Source organism: Pteronotus mesoamericanus, unplaced genomic scaffold (genome assembly GCF_021234165.1).
Source record: "Pteronotus mesoamericanus isolate MK-2021 breed Mesoamerican mustached bat unplaced genomic scaffold, CSHL_Meso_final scaffold_54, whole genome shotgun sequence".
Lineage (NCBI taxonomy): Eukaryota > Metazoa > Chordata > Mammalia > Chiroptera > Mormoopidae > Pteronotus > Pteronotus mesoamericanus.
Window position 1 is genome coordinate 59150380 of NW_026555321.1, and position 17150 is coordinate 59167529.

Sequence of the window (17150 nt, forward strand, 5' to 3'; positions counted from 1 at the left end):
AGACTGCATTTCAGATGAGTAATAAATAATTCACAAAGTGAACATGTAGACAGCTTCCATGAGAAACGCCCCATACATAGACATCATTATGTACAAAAAGCATATAATTATTACATTTAAAAATAGATTCAATTAACCAAAGAGACGAAAATTGAACTATATAGAAAAATGCAAACTTCCTACTGTATTAATTTAAAAAAATACTGTAATGTCATGGAGGAAACTAATATTTACCTGTAGGAGAGATTTCATTAAAGCTACTAATACTCACATGGAGTTCATAAAAACAGTATGATCAGGACAACAGTAATATAAAATACATTTTAATAAACTGACTTTTTTCCTTGAAAAAGAGTCACCTATAAGCTTTTATTTTGCAATAAATTTAAAGATGGTGATTGAGAAGCTGGCATTATTTCTGGGTATGGCTGGAGACCCATCTGCTTGTTGTCCTTCAGCTTTTGTACTATAACTTTGGCAAATTCCTCTCCTTGGATGTCAGTGGTGTCCAGTAATTGTCTGACTTTTGCAGTCCTTGTGGGTTTGGTGCTGATGAGTTCATAGTCCTCCTTCATGATCAGGTCCCGGGACAGAAGGGCATCCAGTGACTGGTTAAGGCAGGCTTCAGTCATCTGGTTCACAATATCCTCCCTTTTACTCTGGATCCACTGCTGGGCCACTCCAGGCTGTGACCGTTCTATATAAAGCAGGGGTAACAATTAAAAGGTGAGGACAGGTATGTAGTGAGGAATAAAATGAGATGAAATAAGAAATAAGGCATAAAACATAATTTTACTATGATTGTGCTAATATGGAAAACCATTATTTTGGGGGGATGCTGTTAATTTTTAGGAAACATTCAGATATTTGACTTATCTCTTCCTATCCCCTCCCGGAAAAAGCATTGCCTTTTTATATGCTATAAATCATGGCAGCAAAAACCATTTTTCAGGTTTTAAAAAAATATATAAAAGATACCTGCATATCTGTTAAATAAACAAAAATAACTTTGCCTTTAGTAAGGTATCAGGTCACACCTCCTCTTAGCATTCCTCCCTAGAGTGATGTTCATGGCATACCACTGAGTCTGTGGTTACATGTTAACCCTCTTGTGCTCTGGGATTGGATATGCTTTCTGACTTAAGAATGTATATATTTATCATACTGAGGAAAGAAAGACAAATAAAACACTGAATGGCTGATCTAATGAGCATATAGTTGTGAGGTGAATGGTATTACAAGCACCTCACAGTAGGTATTTACCTGAATTCCCCTTGGCTGAGAGTGGATTTATTGCTAAAGAGCACAGGGCAGTCTTGTGGTCACCGAATGAGGCCCTCTGAGCTACAAACATGTTGTCCCAGCTGTGATTTACTGGGAGGTGAAGTAGGGTAGAGAAGTCCTGGGTTTTTCCTGAAAAACAACATCTTCATTGGGGTAAATATTCTTTAGCTATTCCTGTTAGATCAAGTATCAAGGTTTGGTCATGCAGAGGAGAGTACTCAAATGTCTGTAATTTTTCACTGCTGTTAAAGCTGGCTCATAAACCTAATTCTACAAGTAAGTATTTTTTAGAACATAAAAAAGGGTTTATACTGAATGTTTCTACAACACTTCTGTAAGTTAAAAATCAGGGAGATTTACTTTTTTACACCATCTCCTCTTTCTTCTTCCATGTCTTCTCCTGCATTTTTAATGTGTCCTGTAATTCTGTACATGATGTATGTCTCTCTACACTCTCCTTTGGTAATCCTATTCAGCCTCAGGGCCTCAGTTGTCACCTCTCTTCTCAAGTCTGTGTAATTAAATTTTCTGACTTTACGGAACCCTCATATTTTATGTAGCCCACGGGGCATCACCATCCTATACATTGCTGACCACCTCAAGTAAAAAACAAAACAAAACATGAAAAACCTTAATTATTCATCTTAACTTTAAAATCTATTTCAGTTAATAACAGCAGTGTTCTCCCCATCACAGCTATAAAGCAGAGAAATAATCTCTCTATTCCTTCCTGCAAGTGAGAAGTTAACAAGTCCTATCAGAGAGTCCATATACCTGGCACACCTTCCTCCCTTCCTGTACTCCTATCAGGCCACCTAGTCTCTCAGCTGTGCTGCACCAGTAGACCAAGAGTCTCCTAACTGGTCTCCCAACCTCGTCCCCTTTTCCTTCTAAAATATCCTAGAGTCTGACCAGGATGAATCTTCCTAAAGCAAAAGATTCCATCATGTCATACCTTTGCTCAAAAATTTGCAATAGTTGCTCCATACCTAAGTGAAAGTCTAGACAGTGCAGCCTCGTGTTGGACATCACCCTACTGATCTTTGCTCCTCTCCTTCCGTTCCCCCTTCAGCTAATCCCGACTACTCACTGTTCTGTGTTTTCTTGCTGCTGAGCCTCTATGCTGTTCCTGTGCCTGGAATGCCCATCCTTTATAACTATAGGTCCAATCTTCAGCCAGAAATATTTCTTCATGATGACCACATGGTATAGCAGAGTGACATGAAAATATTTATCAAAGACCTGGCTTCGAGTCTTGGATATGCCAGCTACTAACCATGTGATCCAGAAGTCTTGATCTTAAAAATCTGTAAAATGAGGAAAGTCTCCCTCACAAGGTTGTTGTGAAAGTAAAAAATGCTACTCTCCCATTGAAGTACCACAGGTCTATGTCCACCTCCCTGTTACATCACTTTCTATTTCACACTGTGGATACTTAAGACACATTGTTTCTTTTTCTTGCAAGATATTTTTTAATATTTTTCTATAACGTCTAATATCATGCCTCTGATACTATAGTGTATCTGTTGAACATCCCTAGAACATCTTTACTTTCTATTCCTTTGTAAAAATCAGTTATGAATGCAAACTAAAGACATGTTACATACAAACCACGATTGTTTACCAAGAATATCACCTTGAAAGAAAATGGAAAACTTGCAAATCAGACTAAGAAAATTTACGTACTAGATACAAAATCATTGTCTTGAGGAGCTGACAGGGACCTTGAGGTTCCAGGAGAAGCACTACTTTTATGAAGCTGAGAGGATCCACATGATTCCTAAAGTAAATAGGGGATAAACAATTTAGGTTAATGAAAAATCATTTTAGAAGTTATACAGCTTTAATTTCTAAATAGTTCTTGCATTTGGCTTATTATAAACAAAGAATCAAAATTACTACAGATTATGCCTTACGAAGGTAAAGACACATATATATCAAAAAAACTTGATTTTTTAAATAAACTCAAATGGGGGCACAATAATTAAATACATTATAAATCATTAGTTTTTCAGTATTTGCTATATGATTTCAGAGGCTTTGTACAGTTGATAAGAAATTTGAATCTGTAACTCCGGTTACCTACTGATTCAGAGCAAATGCCCATTCTCAATGCATCAGGTTCCTTCTATATGGAGGGGTCCGTGGTGAAGTGGGGGAGAGCTTGGTTACAGAGTTATGAACTCACTTTCTACAAGGCATTTCAACCCTATTGCTTTCTGGCTCTTTTTTCTGTGATCTCTGTAATATCTGTCTAAAAATATGCATGTATGGGCTCCGGGATCAAATGAGATAGTGTATGTAAAGGTGATTCAGAGACCAACGAGAGTGCTTCATGGTTCATTTTGAAGCTATTTTATGAATCTGTAAAGTGAACATACATATTCTTAAAAGAAATGACCAATATGAAATAAGCCTGCATGAATGTGCCTGAAGAAATCTTTCTTTGTATATAGCCACATGAATGACATTTTTCTTTCATTAATCACTGTAAGAGGAAAGAACAGGCAGGCATAGGTATAGTGGCAGAACTGTAGTCAGTGGAGCACTAAAATTAGTGCCAAACAAGGAGGCAGAACTGTGTTCTTTGGGGACAACGCAAAGAAGCACTGCAGTTTAGTTGGGACTTCCCTGGCTACCTGACAGACCCTATAACCCCCCTAGGCAAGCTTCCTGAATACAAAAGAAGGAGATAGACTAAATGACTGCATATTCTTCTCACAGTTTGAGTTTACCAACAATTTTTCTTTTTTTTCTTTTTTTACCTCTTGTGGACCATGATTTAGAGATATGTTCAGAGATGACTCCATTTTCTTCTTGTCACACGAGTGAGTAGTACTTGAAGCACTCTGTAACTGGAATGAATATACATATGTGTTCTTTAATTGGAGGTGATTAAGAAATTATATGAGTAGAGAAAACAAGATGGCGGAGGAGTGAATGGGAGTCACGTGGACTTCCTCCCAAGGCCAAACTGGAGTTGCGACTAAATAGTGGAGAAATCACCTGGAAAACAATGGAACAAGAGAGGGAAAGGAACCCAGGAGCTGTGGACAGATAGTGGAATCAACTTTCACACATCCGAACGGGTGAGAAGTGCAGTGGAGGCTCAAGAGGGTGTGCTGGGCATCCACAGGCACCAGGACCAGACGGATATTGAAATGGCCAGTTGGATCCCCCTGAGAAGAACGGAGTCTAAATCATAAACAGGGACTCCTAGACTACAGCAGCTGAAACCAGAAAAACACACAGACAAAACGCAACCCCAAAATGCTTAGGGGTGCTCTCTGCCAGAGACAGGTGACTGGAGAAGCAAAGAGACATTTAAAGGGCCAATGCAAAAATCTGCAGTGGCAGCCACCCTCCTTGATCTCTGAGTAGAGGCTGCAGGACAGTGGGCTGGTGCCTGAGGAAAGATTGGTGAGGAAAACTTTGTGAAGAGAACTGAGACGGTGGCCAGTGGAGCCCCGGTGATAACTCACCTCCCCCTTCGCAGCTACCATCTCGCTCAGGCATAAGTGAGTCAATTAACCTGCCTTTTGCGCGCTCCACACACAGCTTGTGCACATGTAGGCTGGGGGCTGAGTGCAGACTGCCTGGAAGAAATAGAGGATCCATGGCAAAAGGGGACACAGCTGCATAGAGACCCTTGAGGAGAGACTGGAGATGGAGGCATTGGGGAAAGATGTGGAGGATTAGCCAGAGTTCTCGGGGCTGACTCACTCTCCATTCCATGGTCTCCATTTTGCACAGGCAGGCCATGCCTCCAAAGAGGCAGAAGCGGGCATGCCAGCTGAAAGGTGTGAGATTATAAAGCGGTGCCCAGAAATAGTGGATCTCTGGCCGAGGGGTGACAGAGCTGCCCAGAGACCCTTGAGGAGAGACTAGAGACAGAGCGTTGTTGAGTCCCGGTGCTGACTCTTCCCCACTCCATGATCTACATCTTGCTCAGGCAGACTACTCCCTTGAGTGACAGTAGCCTATAAGGCCACAATAGTCCCACCATCAGGAGGCATTGCTCTGCCCTGTGGTGCCTAAGCCTGACAGATGAGGACAGAGTGACCAGATTGACAATCAAAAAGACAGACACAGAGAGTAGATTCCTGGAAGGCTCAAACAAATGGCCCAAGTTCAGATAGGGTCAACAACTGACACCATCAGAGGCAGACACAGAAAGAAAAGTAAAGAAAACACAAATAAATAAAAAGACCCACCTGCTACCATGGAAGTTTAATCCACAAAGTCAGGAAATCTAGATGGATCACTTGAAGCAGAAGCCAAAAAAAAAAAAAAGACTCTCACAAAAATTGGAAGAAAAAGAAGTTCACCCCAAATGAGGGCAAAGGAGAAATCTCCACAGAGAGAACTAAATGAAATAGAGGCACGTGAAGTATTAGATATTGAAATCAAAACAATGGCTCTAAGGAAGCTCAGTGAGCTCAGCCAGCTCAAAGATAACTATGAGAAACTACAGGGAAACTATCAGGAACATATGGCAAACTGTATCAACCTGGAAGAGGACATAGAAACTTTCAAGAAGACACAAGAGGATATGGATATGAAGAATTTCATTTCTGAATTGAAGAACACAATAGAAGGAATCAAAAGCAGGCTGGATGAAGCCGAGGATCAAATCAGTGAAATGGAGGATAAGGTAGAAAAAAGCTCCCAAAAAGAACTAGAAATGGAAAAAAGACGCAAAAAGAATGAAGAGGCATTTAGAGAAATGAAGGACAACCTGAAACGCAATAATATCCGCATAACAGGGGTAGAAGAAGGAGAAGAAGAGAAGCAAGGGATAGAGAACCTCCTCGAAAAAGTAATGATGGAAAATTTCCCCAATTTGAGGAGAGGAAAGGTCTCATGGGTCCAGGAGGCACAGAGGGCCCCATTCAGGAGGAACTCAACGAAGCCCACTCCAAGACACATCATCATTAAAATGGCAAATATCAAAGACGAAGAAAGAATCCTAAAGGAAGCAAGGGAGAAACAGGCAGTAACATATAAGAGAGCCCTGATACAGCTAGGAGCTGACTTCTCAACAGAAACACTACAAGCCAGAAGGGAATGGCAACAAATATTCCAAGTCATGAAAAGCAAAGGCCTACAGCCAAGGCTGCTCTACCCAGCAAGGCTCTCAAAACAGAAGGGGAAATAAGGAGTTTCCTAGAAAAAAGAAGGCTTAAAGAATACATCTCTACCAAACCAGGACTACAAAATATGCTAAAGGGACTGCTTTAAGAAGATGAAGGAAAAGAGTGAGAAAGAGAAAAAATGAATGTTTCTATCAATAATACCTCTCAATGTAAATGGCCTAAATGCTCAAATCAAAAGACACAGGATAGCTGAATGGATAAAAAAACATGACCCACACATATGATGCCTCCAAGAGACTCACCTCAGAGCAAAAGACCAACACAGGTTGAAAGTAAAGGGAAGGAAAAAAATATTCCAAGCAAATGGGCAAGAGAAAAAGGCAGGAGTTGCCATACTTATATCAGACAAAATAGATTTCAAAACAAAGGCCATAAAAAGAGACCCAGATGGGCACTTTATAATACTTAAAGGAAGAACCTATCAAGAAGACATCAACATTGTAAACTTATATGCTCCCAATATAGGAGCACCCAATTATAAAAGGAAATTGTCGGACGACGTCAAAAAAGATAGAGATAGCAACACACTGATAGTAGGGGATTTCAACACCCCACTGTCAAAAATGGACAGATCTTCCAAACAAAACATCAGTAAAGATATCAAAAGGATGTGGAGCAGAATGACGCACTGAATCAAAGAGACTTAACTGACATATATAGAACCTTACATCCCAAAGAAGAAAAATACACATTCTTTTCAAATTCTCATGGCAGTTTTTCAAAGACAGACCACATGATAGGACACAAAGCCAGCCTCAGATATTTCAGTAAAATTGAAATAATACCAACCTTGTTCTCTGACCACAAGGGATTGAAACTGGAAATCAACCTCAAAGAGAAACTTCAAAAACTTGCAAACTCATGGAGATTGAACAATAGAGTATTAAACAATGAATGGATCAATAATGAGATAAGAGGAGAAATCAAAAAATTTCTGGAAAGAAATGACAATGGACATACAAGAGTACCAAATCTATGGGACACAGCAAAGGCAGTCCTGACAAGGAAGTTCATAGCAATACAGGCTTACCTAAAAAAGATAGAAACATTTCAAATGAGAGACCCAAGATTACAACATCAAGGACTGGAGAAACAACAACAAATAAATCCTAGAGCAAGTAGAAGGAAGGAAATAATCAGGATTAGAGCAGAACTGAATGACATAGAGACGAAAAGAAAAATTCAAAGGATCAACCAATCCAGTAGCTGGTTCTTTGAAAAGATAAATAAAATCAACAAGCCTTTAGGCAGACTCATCAATGAAAAAAGAGAGGGACCCAAATTAATAATATCAGAACTGAAAGAGGAGAAATAACAACTGATACCAAAGAAATTCAAAGGATTGTCAGAAACTACTATGAACAATTATATGCCATGAAATTTGAAAACCTGTATGAAAGGGACAAATTTCTAGAAAGTATAACCTTCCAGCATTGAAGGAGGAAGAAACAGAAAGCTTGAACAGACCGATAACAGCTGGGGAAATTGAAGCAGTTACCAAGAAACTCCCGCCACACAAAAGCCCTAGGCCGGAGGGTTTCACAGGAGAATTTTACAAAACATTTAAGGAAGAGCTAACCCCTGTCCTTCTCAGACTATTCCAAAAAATTCAAGAGGAGGGAAGACTCCCAGACTCCTTTTACGAGGCCAGCATCACCATAATCTGCAAACCAGATAAAGACCCTACAAAGAAAGAAAACTACAGGCCAATTTTTCCGATAAACATAGATGCTAACATCCTCAACAAAATATTGGCAAACCACATCCAGCAATGCATTCAAAAGATTATCCACCACGATCAAGTGGGATTCATCCCAGGGATGCAGGGATGGTTCAATATACGCAAATCAGTAAACGTGATACACCACATAAATCAAAGAAAAGACAAAAACCACATGATCATCTCAATAGACGCAGAAAAAGCATTTGATAAGGTACAGCACCCATTTATGATCAAAACACTCAGCAAAATGGGAATAAATGGGGCATTCCTCAAAGTAATAAAGGCCATATATGAAAAACCTAGAGCCAACATCACACTCAAGGGGCAAAAACTAAAAGCTTTCCCACTAAGATCGGCACACGACAAGGATGTCCGTTTTCATCACTTCTTTTCAACATGGTATTGCAAGTCCTAGCCACAGCAGTCAGACAAGAAAAAGAAAAAAAAGGCATCCAAATAGGAAAGGAGGAAGTAAAACTCTCCTTGTTTGCAGATGACATGATAGTGTACATAGAAAACCCTCTAGACTCCACCAAAAAACTACTCACCTAATAAGTGAATTTGGCAAAACAGTGGGATGCAAAGACTATATTCAGAAGTCAAAGGCATTTTTGTACACCAGCAATGAAATAGAAGAAGAAGAAATCAGAAGAAAAATACCATTCGATATAGCAACAAGAAAAATAAAGTACCTAGGAATAAAATTAACTAAAGAGGTAAAAGACCTGTACGCAGAAAACTATACAACATGGAAGAAAGAAATTAAGGAAGATACAAATAAATGGAAGCATATACCGTGCTCATGGATTGGAAGAATATCATCAAAATGTCCATACTACCCAAAGCCATTTATAGATTCAATGCAATACCTATTAAAATACCAATGACATGTCACAGAAATAGAACAGACATTTCAAAAATGTATTTGGAACCATAAACGACCTCGAATAGCCGCAGCAATTTTGAGAAAGAAACACAAAGTAGGAGGGATCACAATACCGGACATCAAACTCTACTACAAAGCCACTATACTCAAAACAATCTGGTACTGGCACGAGAACAGACCCATAGACCAGTGGAACAGAATAGAAAGCCCAGAAATAAGCCCAAGTCTCTCTAGGCATCTAATATTTGACAAAGGGGGCAGAAGCATAAAATGGAGCAATAACAGCCTCTTCAACAAATGGTGTTGGGAAAGCTGGATGGCTACATACAAAAAATTGAAATTGGATCATCAGCTGACACCATACACAAAAATAAACTCCAGATGGATAAAAGACTTAAATATAAGTCGCAATACCATCAAAGTCCTAGAGGAGAACATTGGCAGGAAACTCTCAGATATCCCACGCAGCAATTTTTACACTGATATGTCTCCTAAAGCAAGGGACAGAAAGGAAAGAAGAAACAAGGGGGATCTCATCAAAATAAAAAGCTTCTGCACAGCGAAAGAAAACATCAGCAAAATGAAAAGGGAGCCAACCGTAGGGAAAATATATTTGCTAATGATACATCAGATAGAGGTTTGATCTCCAAAAATATATAAAGAACTCACTTGACTCCACTCCAAGAAGACAAATGATCCAATCAAAAAATGGGCAATTCACCAATACAAAAGAACCTATGCACCCCAATGTTCATAGCAGCACAATTTACAATAGCCAAGTGTAGGAAGCAACCTAAATGCCCATCAGTAGATGATTGGATCAAAAAGTTATGGTACATATATACAATGGAATACTACGTAGCAGAAAGAAAAAAAGAACTACTAAACTTCGCGACAGCATGGATGGAACTGGAGAGCATTATGCTAAGCGAAATAAGCCAGGGGGCGAAAGACAAATATCATATGATCTCACCTATAAGTGGAACCTAACCAACCATACAAAGATGCAAGGAAAATAAGACCGGCAACACTGAAAGGAAAAGAAATCAACAGAGACAAGAGGGAAGGAGGAAGGTGGGGCGGGGAAATGGAAGGGAAGGGGAAAGTCAAGGAACATATAGCAAGGACTCACGGACAAAACCAAAGGGGAAGAGCTGAGGGAGGGAACAAGGGAGGGGGCAAGGGATAGTGGTCGGGGGTAGGCAGAGACAAATGTCTTTGAAAAAATAAATTAAAATAAAATTGAAAAAAAAAAACCAAAAACAAAACAAAAAAAAAAATGGGCAAAGGACTTGGGCAAATGCTTTTCCAAGGAAGAGAAACAGAGGGCCCGGAGACATTCGAAAGGATGCTCGGCATCACTAGCCATCAGAGAAATGCAGATCAAAACCACAATGAGATACCACCCAACACTGGTCAGAATAGCCATCATAAAGAGATCAACAAACAACAGGTTCAAGAGAGGCTGTGGAGAACAGGGAACACTAGTACACTGTTGGTGTGAATGCAGACTGGTGCAGCCATTGTGAAAGCAGTGTGGAATTTTCTCAAAAAGCTGAGAATGCAACTGCCTTTTGATCCTGTGTTTCCCCTGCTGGGACTATACCCTAAGAATCCCTAAACACCAATTCAAAAGAACCTATGCACCCCAATGTTCATAGCAGCACAATTTACAATAGCCAAGTGTTGAAAGCAGCCTCAATGTCCATCAGTAGATGACTAGGTCAAAAAATTATGGTATATTTACACAATGGAATACTACGCAGTGGAAAGAAAAAAAGAACTACTATACTTCGCGACAGTATGGATGGAACTAGAGAACATTATGCTAAGTGAAATAAGCCAGGGTGCAAAAGACAAATACCATTTGATCTCTCCTATAAGCAGGACCTAACCAACAGAACAAAGATGCAAGAAAAGTAAGACCAGCAACACTAAAGAAAAAGAAATCAACGGAGACAAGAGGGAAGGAGGGAGGGGTGGGCAGGGGAAAAGGAAGGGAAGGGGTAAGTCAAGGAACATATAGCAAGGACTCATGGACAAAGCCAAAGTGGGGAAGGATTGAGGGAGGGAGAGAGGGGAGGGGAGCAGGGGAAAGTGGTGGTGGTGGGGGGGAGGAGGCAGAGACAAATGTATTTGGAAAAATAAATATATAAAAAAATTTATATGAGTAAAACACTCAAACAAAATGTCTCATCCTCAATGGTCATCCTTGTTTTCAGAAATTTCTTTATGAAAAATCTTATTAAATTTTTATTCTACTTTTGGCCCCACTGTGTGCTAGCTATGTATGGTGTTATGTCATTCACTTTCACGTACCTTGTTATCTCACCTATAGAATGGAGATAATATTCTTGCCCTACCAGTTTTACAGAACTGATAAAAGGATTTTTTTTAATTAAAAAAATAACTACAACCACTCCAAGTGAAATCAATATAGTAAGTTAAAATTAATGATGAAAGTAATGCTATTATTAAATGATATTCAGGTATTTGAAAATATATATTCAATACTTCAAATTATTTAAAAAGTCAAAATTTCTTCTAAAATTAACAGTTTTAAATATAGATTGTAATTGAAAGTTGTCTGGGGACAAATATGATCTAGAATGGTTCTCTTCTATTTTAAAACCAAGAAAACAGCCCCTTCTACCCACCTTTGCTTAAAAGAGAAAGTTATGAAGAAAGAAAAGGGAACAGAAAAGATAAAGTAAAAAGAAATGTTATCAGAAGTTTATATCACTAAGAAGAAGAGAAATTGGAATGTTCTGAAAAAGACTACCTACTCAGAAGTGGGATGTCAGTGAAAATTTATCAGAATTAACACAGCTCTTTTTTTAGTTCCTTAAAAAACTCAGGCAGTAACCAGTACTATCACTATAAATTTTTAGTTCAGTTAACGGTAATTGTTTCCTTTATGTGTGTCCTTTCTAAACCAAAGTTTATGTCAATCGACCCAGAAAATTGCAAGAGGCCAGCAGCAGTGTCACTTAGTGATAAGTAAACAATCTAAGAGTTTGGATCATAAAAAATGGTTTTTATTGTCATATCTCAAATGCCATATAATAAAACCCAGCAAGTGCTAAACTGTGCTTACTCCATCCCTAAAGGACTATAGGTGCTTTTTAAACAACTTTTGATAATGTTAATAAAACCCTGCAGTATTAGGACTCTTCAGTTCTTCTGATCTGCAAGAGCCAGCATAAGTGAATAAGGCACGTGTTTTAGATCTGTATCAACTGCCACTTTAGTCTGTGCAACATCAAGTGAAGATAACTTAAAAAAAGCAATTTAAAAATACACATTTTGGCCTCAATTTTCGATAAAAATCCTACAACTTAACTTAAATCTCAGAAAAGCCCAAGAATGCTGGACAAAGAAAAGTAAGAACCCAGACATCTATTACTCTGAATATACTAAAACTTTAGGGAAATAAATATAGATTTTAAAAACCTCCAGTTGATTTAGGGAATTCATTGTAAACACTGGCATTTACTACACATTACATTTAAATTAAATATATGGGAGTTCTGGAAATATCTTTGAAATCTGGAGGTGGCCATTTGAATGAAATGGAAAAGCTCTTAGGTGAGAGAAGAATAATATTTACTGTCTCTTGCAAACTCTCCCATCCCAATACTGTAGCCCATACCTGTGAAAAGTATACAGGTAAGAACTATAAACAAAACTAAAAATTTTCATGACTAATATGTAATTGTTCAAAGTCTGATTTCCAGCACTTCATTTAGCAATGGATTTACCTTTGTTTTCTTTAGTTGCATAACAGCTTCAAGAAAACTTATCTCTTCAAATGTTCTCAGAACTGGTTCAAGTTCTATTAAACATTCTAAATGAGAAAAAAAAAAAAGCCCATCAGAGTTCAGATTGCATGTAAGTATTAAGTTGAACAGTATAAATGCTAATATTTAATTGATAAGGCCCTAAGTCAGTTTTTCCCCAAACTGATGACAATCAACTGTCTTAACAGCTTTTATTACAGGCATGAAGACATTACATATATGTCATACAGAAAAATAAACTCAAAGTAGATTAAAGACTTAAATGTGAGACCTGAAATCATAGAACTCCTAGAAGAAAACAGGCAATAAACTCTTTGACATCAGTCTTAGTAATATTTTCTTAATATGTCTCCTCAAACAAGGGCAACAAAAGCAAAAATAAATAGGTGGGAATACAACAAACTAAAAAGCTTCGGCACTGTGAAGAAAACCATCAACAAAACGAAAAGATAACCTACTGAATGGGGAAAGATATTTGTAAATGATACATCCAATAAGGGTGTATCTGTATCATTTGGAGATGATATATCCAAAAAATATAAGGAACTCATACAACTTAACACCACCAACAAACAAACAAAACAAACAGATAAACAGACAATCCAATGGAAAAAATGGGCAGAATAGTTGAATACACACTTCTCCAAAGAGGCTATACAGATGGCCAATAGACATATGAAAAGATGCTCAATGTCACTAATGATCAGACAGGTGCAAATTAAAATGACAATGCGGTACCACCTCATACTGCCAGAACAGCTACCATCAATAAATCAACAAACAAGTGCTGATGAGGATGTGGAGAAAAGGGAACTCTAGTGTAATGTTGGTGGTAATGCAGCCTGGTACAGCCACTGGGGAAAACAGTATGGAGTCACATAAAGAATGAAATCCTGCCATTTGAGACAACATGGATGGACCTAGAGTGTATTATGCTAGGTGAAATAAATACGACAGAGAAAAGACAAATACCATATGATTTAATTTATATGTGGAATCTAAAAACAAAACAAAACAAAACAGAAATAGACCCACAGATACAGAGGACAAACTGATGGCTGTGAAGGGGAGAGGAGTAGCGGGGTGGAAAAAAAAAGATAGACATATAAATCACTGGAACAGAACAAGAATAGAGAGTCTAAAATTAAACCTTTACACTGATGGTCAATTTTTTTGGACAAAATTACAAAGACAATTTAATGGGGGAAAGTAGAATCATTTCAACAAATGGTACTAGAACAGTTTGATAGATACACGGGAACAAATAAACTTAAGACTCTCACCCTCACACCACATACAGAATTAACCTGAAATGGATCATGCATCTAAATATAAGAGAAAATCTTCATAACCTTGTTTAGGCAAAGAATTCTTAGATATGACATAAAAAACAGGATTCATTAAAAAAAAAAACCCCTAATAATTGAATTTCAAAATGTTGAAAACTTTTACACTTCAAAAGACACTCTTAATAAAAATGAAAAGTCTAGCCACAAACTGAGAGAACATTTTAGCGTATCATGTATCTGCTAAAGGACTTATATCTAGCATACACAAGAACTCAGGACAAGTTATTAAGACAAATAACCCAATTTAAAAATGGGCAAACAATTATATTTCACTGAAGGAGATAAATGGATAAATAACTCATGAAAGTACGTTTAACATCATCGGTCATTAGGACATGCAAATTAAACTACAATGAGGTATCGTTCCATACCCACTAAAATATAAGAGGGGGACAATAAAACCCCAGAGTGAATTTATAAAAAATTGTGTATTTATTCTCACATATTTAAACTTCAGTTACCTTCAGAGTACTCTCCATTTGACGCAATATACCTATCAAGACTTTTTTCCACTGCTCAAAATAGTTTTGCAACTCCTTGATTTTGATGCCTTTTACTGCTTCTGCTGCTTTTTTGTTTTACCTCCTCCACATTGGCAAAACATTTCCCTTTGAGGACTTTTTCATCCAGGGAAACAAAAAAAAAGTTGCTTGGGGTGAGACTGGGTGAAGAGGGAGGGTGGTGCATGGGGGTCATACTGCTTTTGGCTAAAAACAGCACAGTGTGGACAGGTGCACTCATAAAATCACCCATCATGAAATGGGCAAATGTGTCTTCAAAAAATATTCACTGAAGCCAAATGCAGCCTCTCACAACAATGGCAACTGGTACACTGATACAGATGGGTTTCTGGAACACTCACCTAGTGGGGCAAGTCTGTACACTAGAAGATAATTCTGTTTTTTTTTGGGGGTCCTCCTTTGTAGCTATAATTAAAGAGACAGGCAGTAGCAAGTATTGACAGTGGTGAAGAGAAACTGAAAACCTCATCCATTGCTGGTGGAAATGCACATGATGCAGACATTGTGGAAAATAGTTTGGCAGTTTTGTTTTTAATGGAAGATCAATTTACCATACAACTGAGCAATTCTGCTCATAGGTAGTTACCTAAGAGAAATGAAACATGTTCACACAAAGGCTGGCCTATGAACATTCATAGCAACATTATTCACAATAGCCAACAAGTAGAAACAATCATAATTACTACTATTATTACAATAAAATATGAACTTGTTGCTCAAAGGAGAGGCCAGTATTCACGGTATCAAAACAAGTGCACTAACACATAGGTGTTATTTAAAGCCATGGTCTGGACTGCATAACCTGGGAAGAGTATGGATCGCAAGGAGTCAAGGACCCATAGTAGGGCTCTGTGGTTTTCAGGCAGTTAGAAATTGAGTAGAGGAAGAGAAAAGACTGAGAAAGAGACGATAGTAGGCTCTTGTGCCTTGGTAGCCATCGCATGGAAAGTTTTGAGTTTTACTTTGTAGACATAAAGATGTCAAGATGATCATCTAAGACAGCAACTCTGAAGGCTTTAGGACTCAGGGCTCGTCAAAATTATTGAGTAACCCAAATAGCTTTTGTATGTGTGGGTCATATTTATCGATATTTAGTATATCAGAAATTAAAATGGGGAAATTTAAAATAAGAGTATATGAGAACACATTGTATTATCTATTATAGCAATGATACCATCATGCCTCATTTAGCCCCTGGAAAAATCCACTACATGCTCTTGAGAGGATGGGAGTAAAAAGAGAATATAGTCCTAGTATTTATTATTTTGAAAACTGTTTTGGTTTTGTGAACCCCTACAAGAGTCTCAGGGACCCGCCCCCCGCCTCCGCCAATCAGGAATTCCTCACCACACCTTAAGAACAATTGGTTTATCAGAACAGAATAGTAAATATATTTGAGAAGCAGTGTTTAATGCCCAGTTCAGGCCACTGATTTAAAGAGAAACCAGGAAGTTCCACTGTGGTCACGATGGAGTAACAGGGATCTATTGACTCTCCTTCTGAAGCAACCAAAAAAGCCAGACAAATGTGCAAAACAATGTGTGTGGTTTTCAAGACAGTGGCTATCAGGCAACAAAGGACAGTGATCTGGGAAATGGGAAACAGATGCAGTGAGCCTCAGGATTGTCAGGAGAAGGACATGCTTAAAGTGGAACCTGGGGACACTGAGTTCAGGGAACTGTCAACCAAGTCAGACTGTGCTCACAGGACATAGTACTAGAGAGGAGAGGCACACAGACAACTTCAGAGTATGTGGAGGATTCTCAAGTAGTCAGATTCCTGACCAATGCAAGTGAAGAAGTCAGTAGGTCAGACGCCCCAGTCTTCAGGGAATAGCAGGGAAAACCCAGGAGTTATGCAGAGGAAGTACATATTGACTAATGCATGATCTACAGAAAAGCTACAACTGTTAGGAAATTACTATTTGGAAGTGGCACTGGAGACAAAGGAGGTAATAAACTCCTTCACAGCTCTGGGAAATAAGAGATAAAATGTGAACCCATTATTTTAGCAAATTTTGATTTTTTTTAATAGAACACTGATGAGCCCTGGACATAAGTGAATGGAAAATATATTTCATTGTTTAGTTGGAATGAACATTCTCAGTCTGTGGCTTGTCTTTTTATTTTTTAATACATCTTTGAAATGCAAAAATTTCAGTTTCTATGAAGTCCAATGATCAATTCTTTCATGGGTCTTGTATTGGATGTCATATCCTAGAACTCTGCCTAATCCAAGGTCATGAAATTTGACTCCTATGTCGGCATTTAGGTGATTATCCATTCTTCCCCTGAAGTAATCTTAATTCTGTCTAATTTTCCTGTCCCCAGGATTACCATGTTGATTATGAAAGTCCCCTGGCTGGTCTCTGCCTCCATTCCACACAGCAGCAAGAGTGACTTCTAAGCTCGTTCCCTGTGAGACATGCTTC

At 38.4% G+C, this 17150-nt stretch overlaps 1 protein-coding gene across 3 annotated transcripts in view; it reads right to left on the reverse strand.

Moving 5' to 3' along the window:
• Positions 1-307: 307 nt before the first annotated feature.
• Positions 308-17150, reverse strand: part of RIPK2 (receptor interacting serine/threonine kinase 2) — a 35620-nt gene continuing 18777 nt past the window's right edge. Inside the window, exons 7-11 of one of the 3 annotated variants that reach the window (XM_054595794.1) lie at positions 12811-12896; positions 4050-4139; positions 2971-3064; positions 1264-1413; positions 308-697 (exon numbers count right to left, since the gene is read on the reverse strand). In XM_054595794.1, coding sequence (XP_054451769.1) covers positions 360-697; positions 1264-1413; positions 2971-3064; positions 4050-4139; positions 12811-12896 — 758 coding nt within the window. In that variant the 3' untranslated portion in view covers positions 308-359. The remainder of the gene's footprint in view (positions 698-1263; positions 1414-2970; positions 3065-4049; positions 4140-12810; positions 12897-17150) is intronic. The other 2 variants (XM_054595795.1, XM_054595796.1) reach the window with 2 other exon arrangements.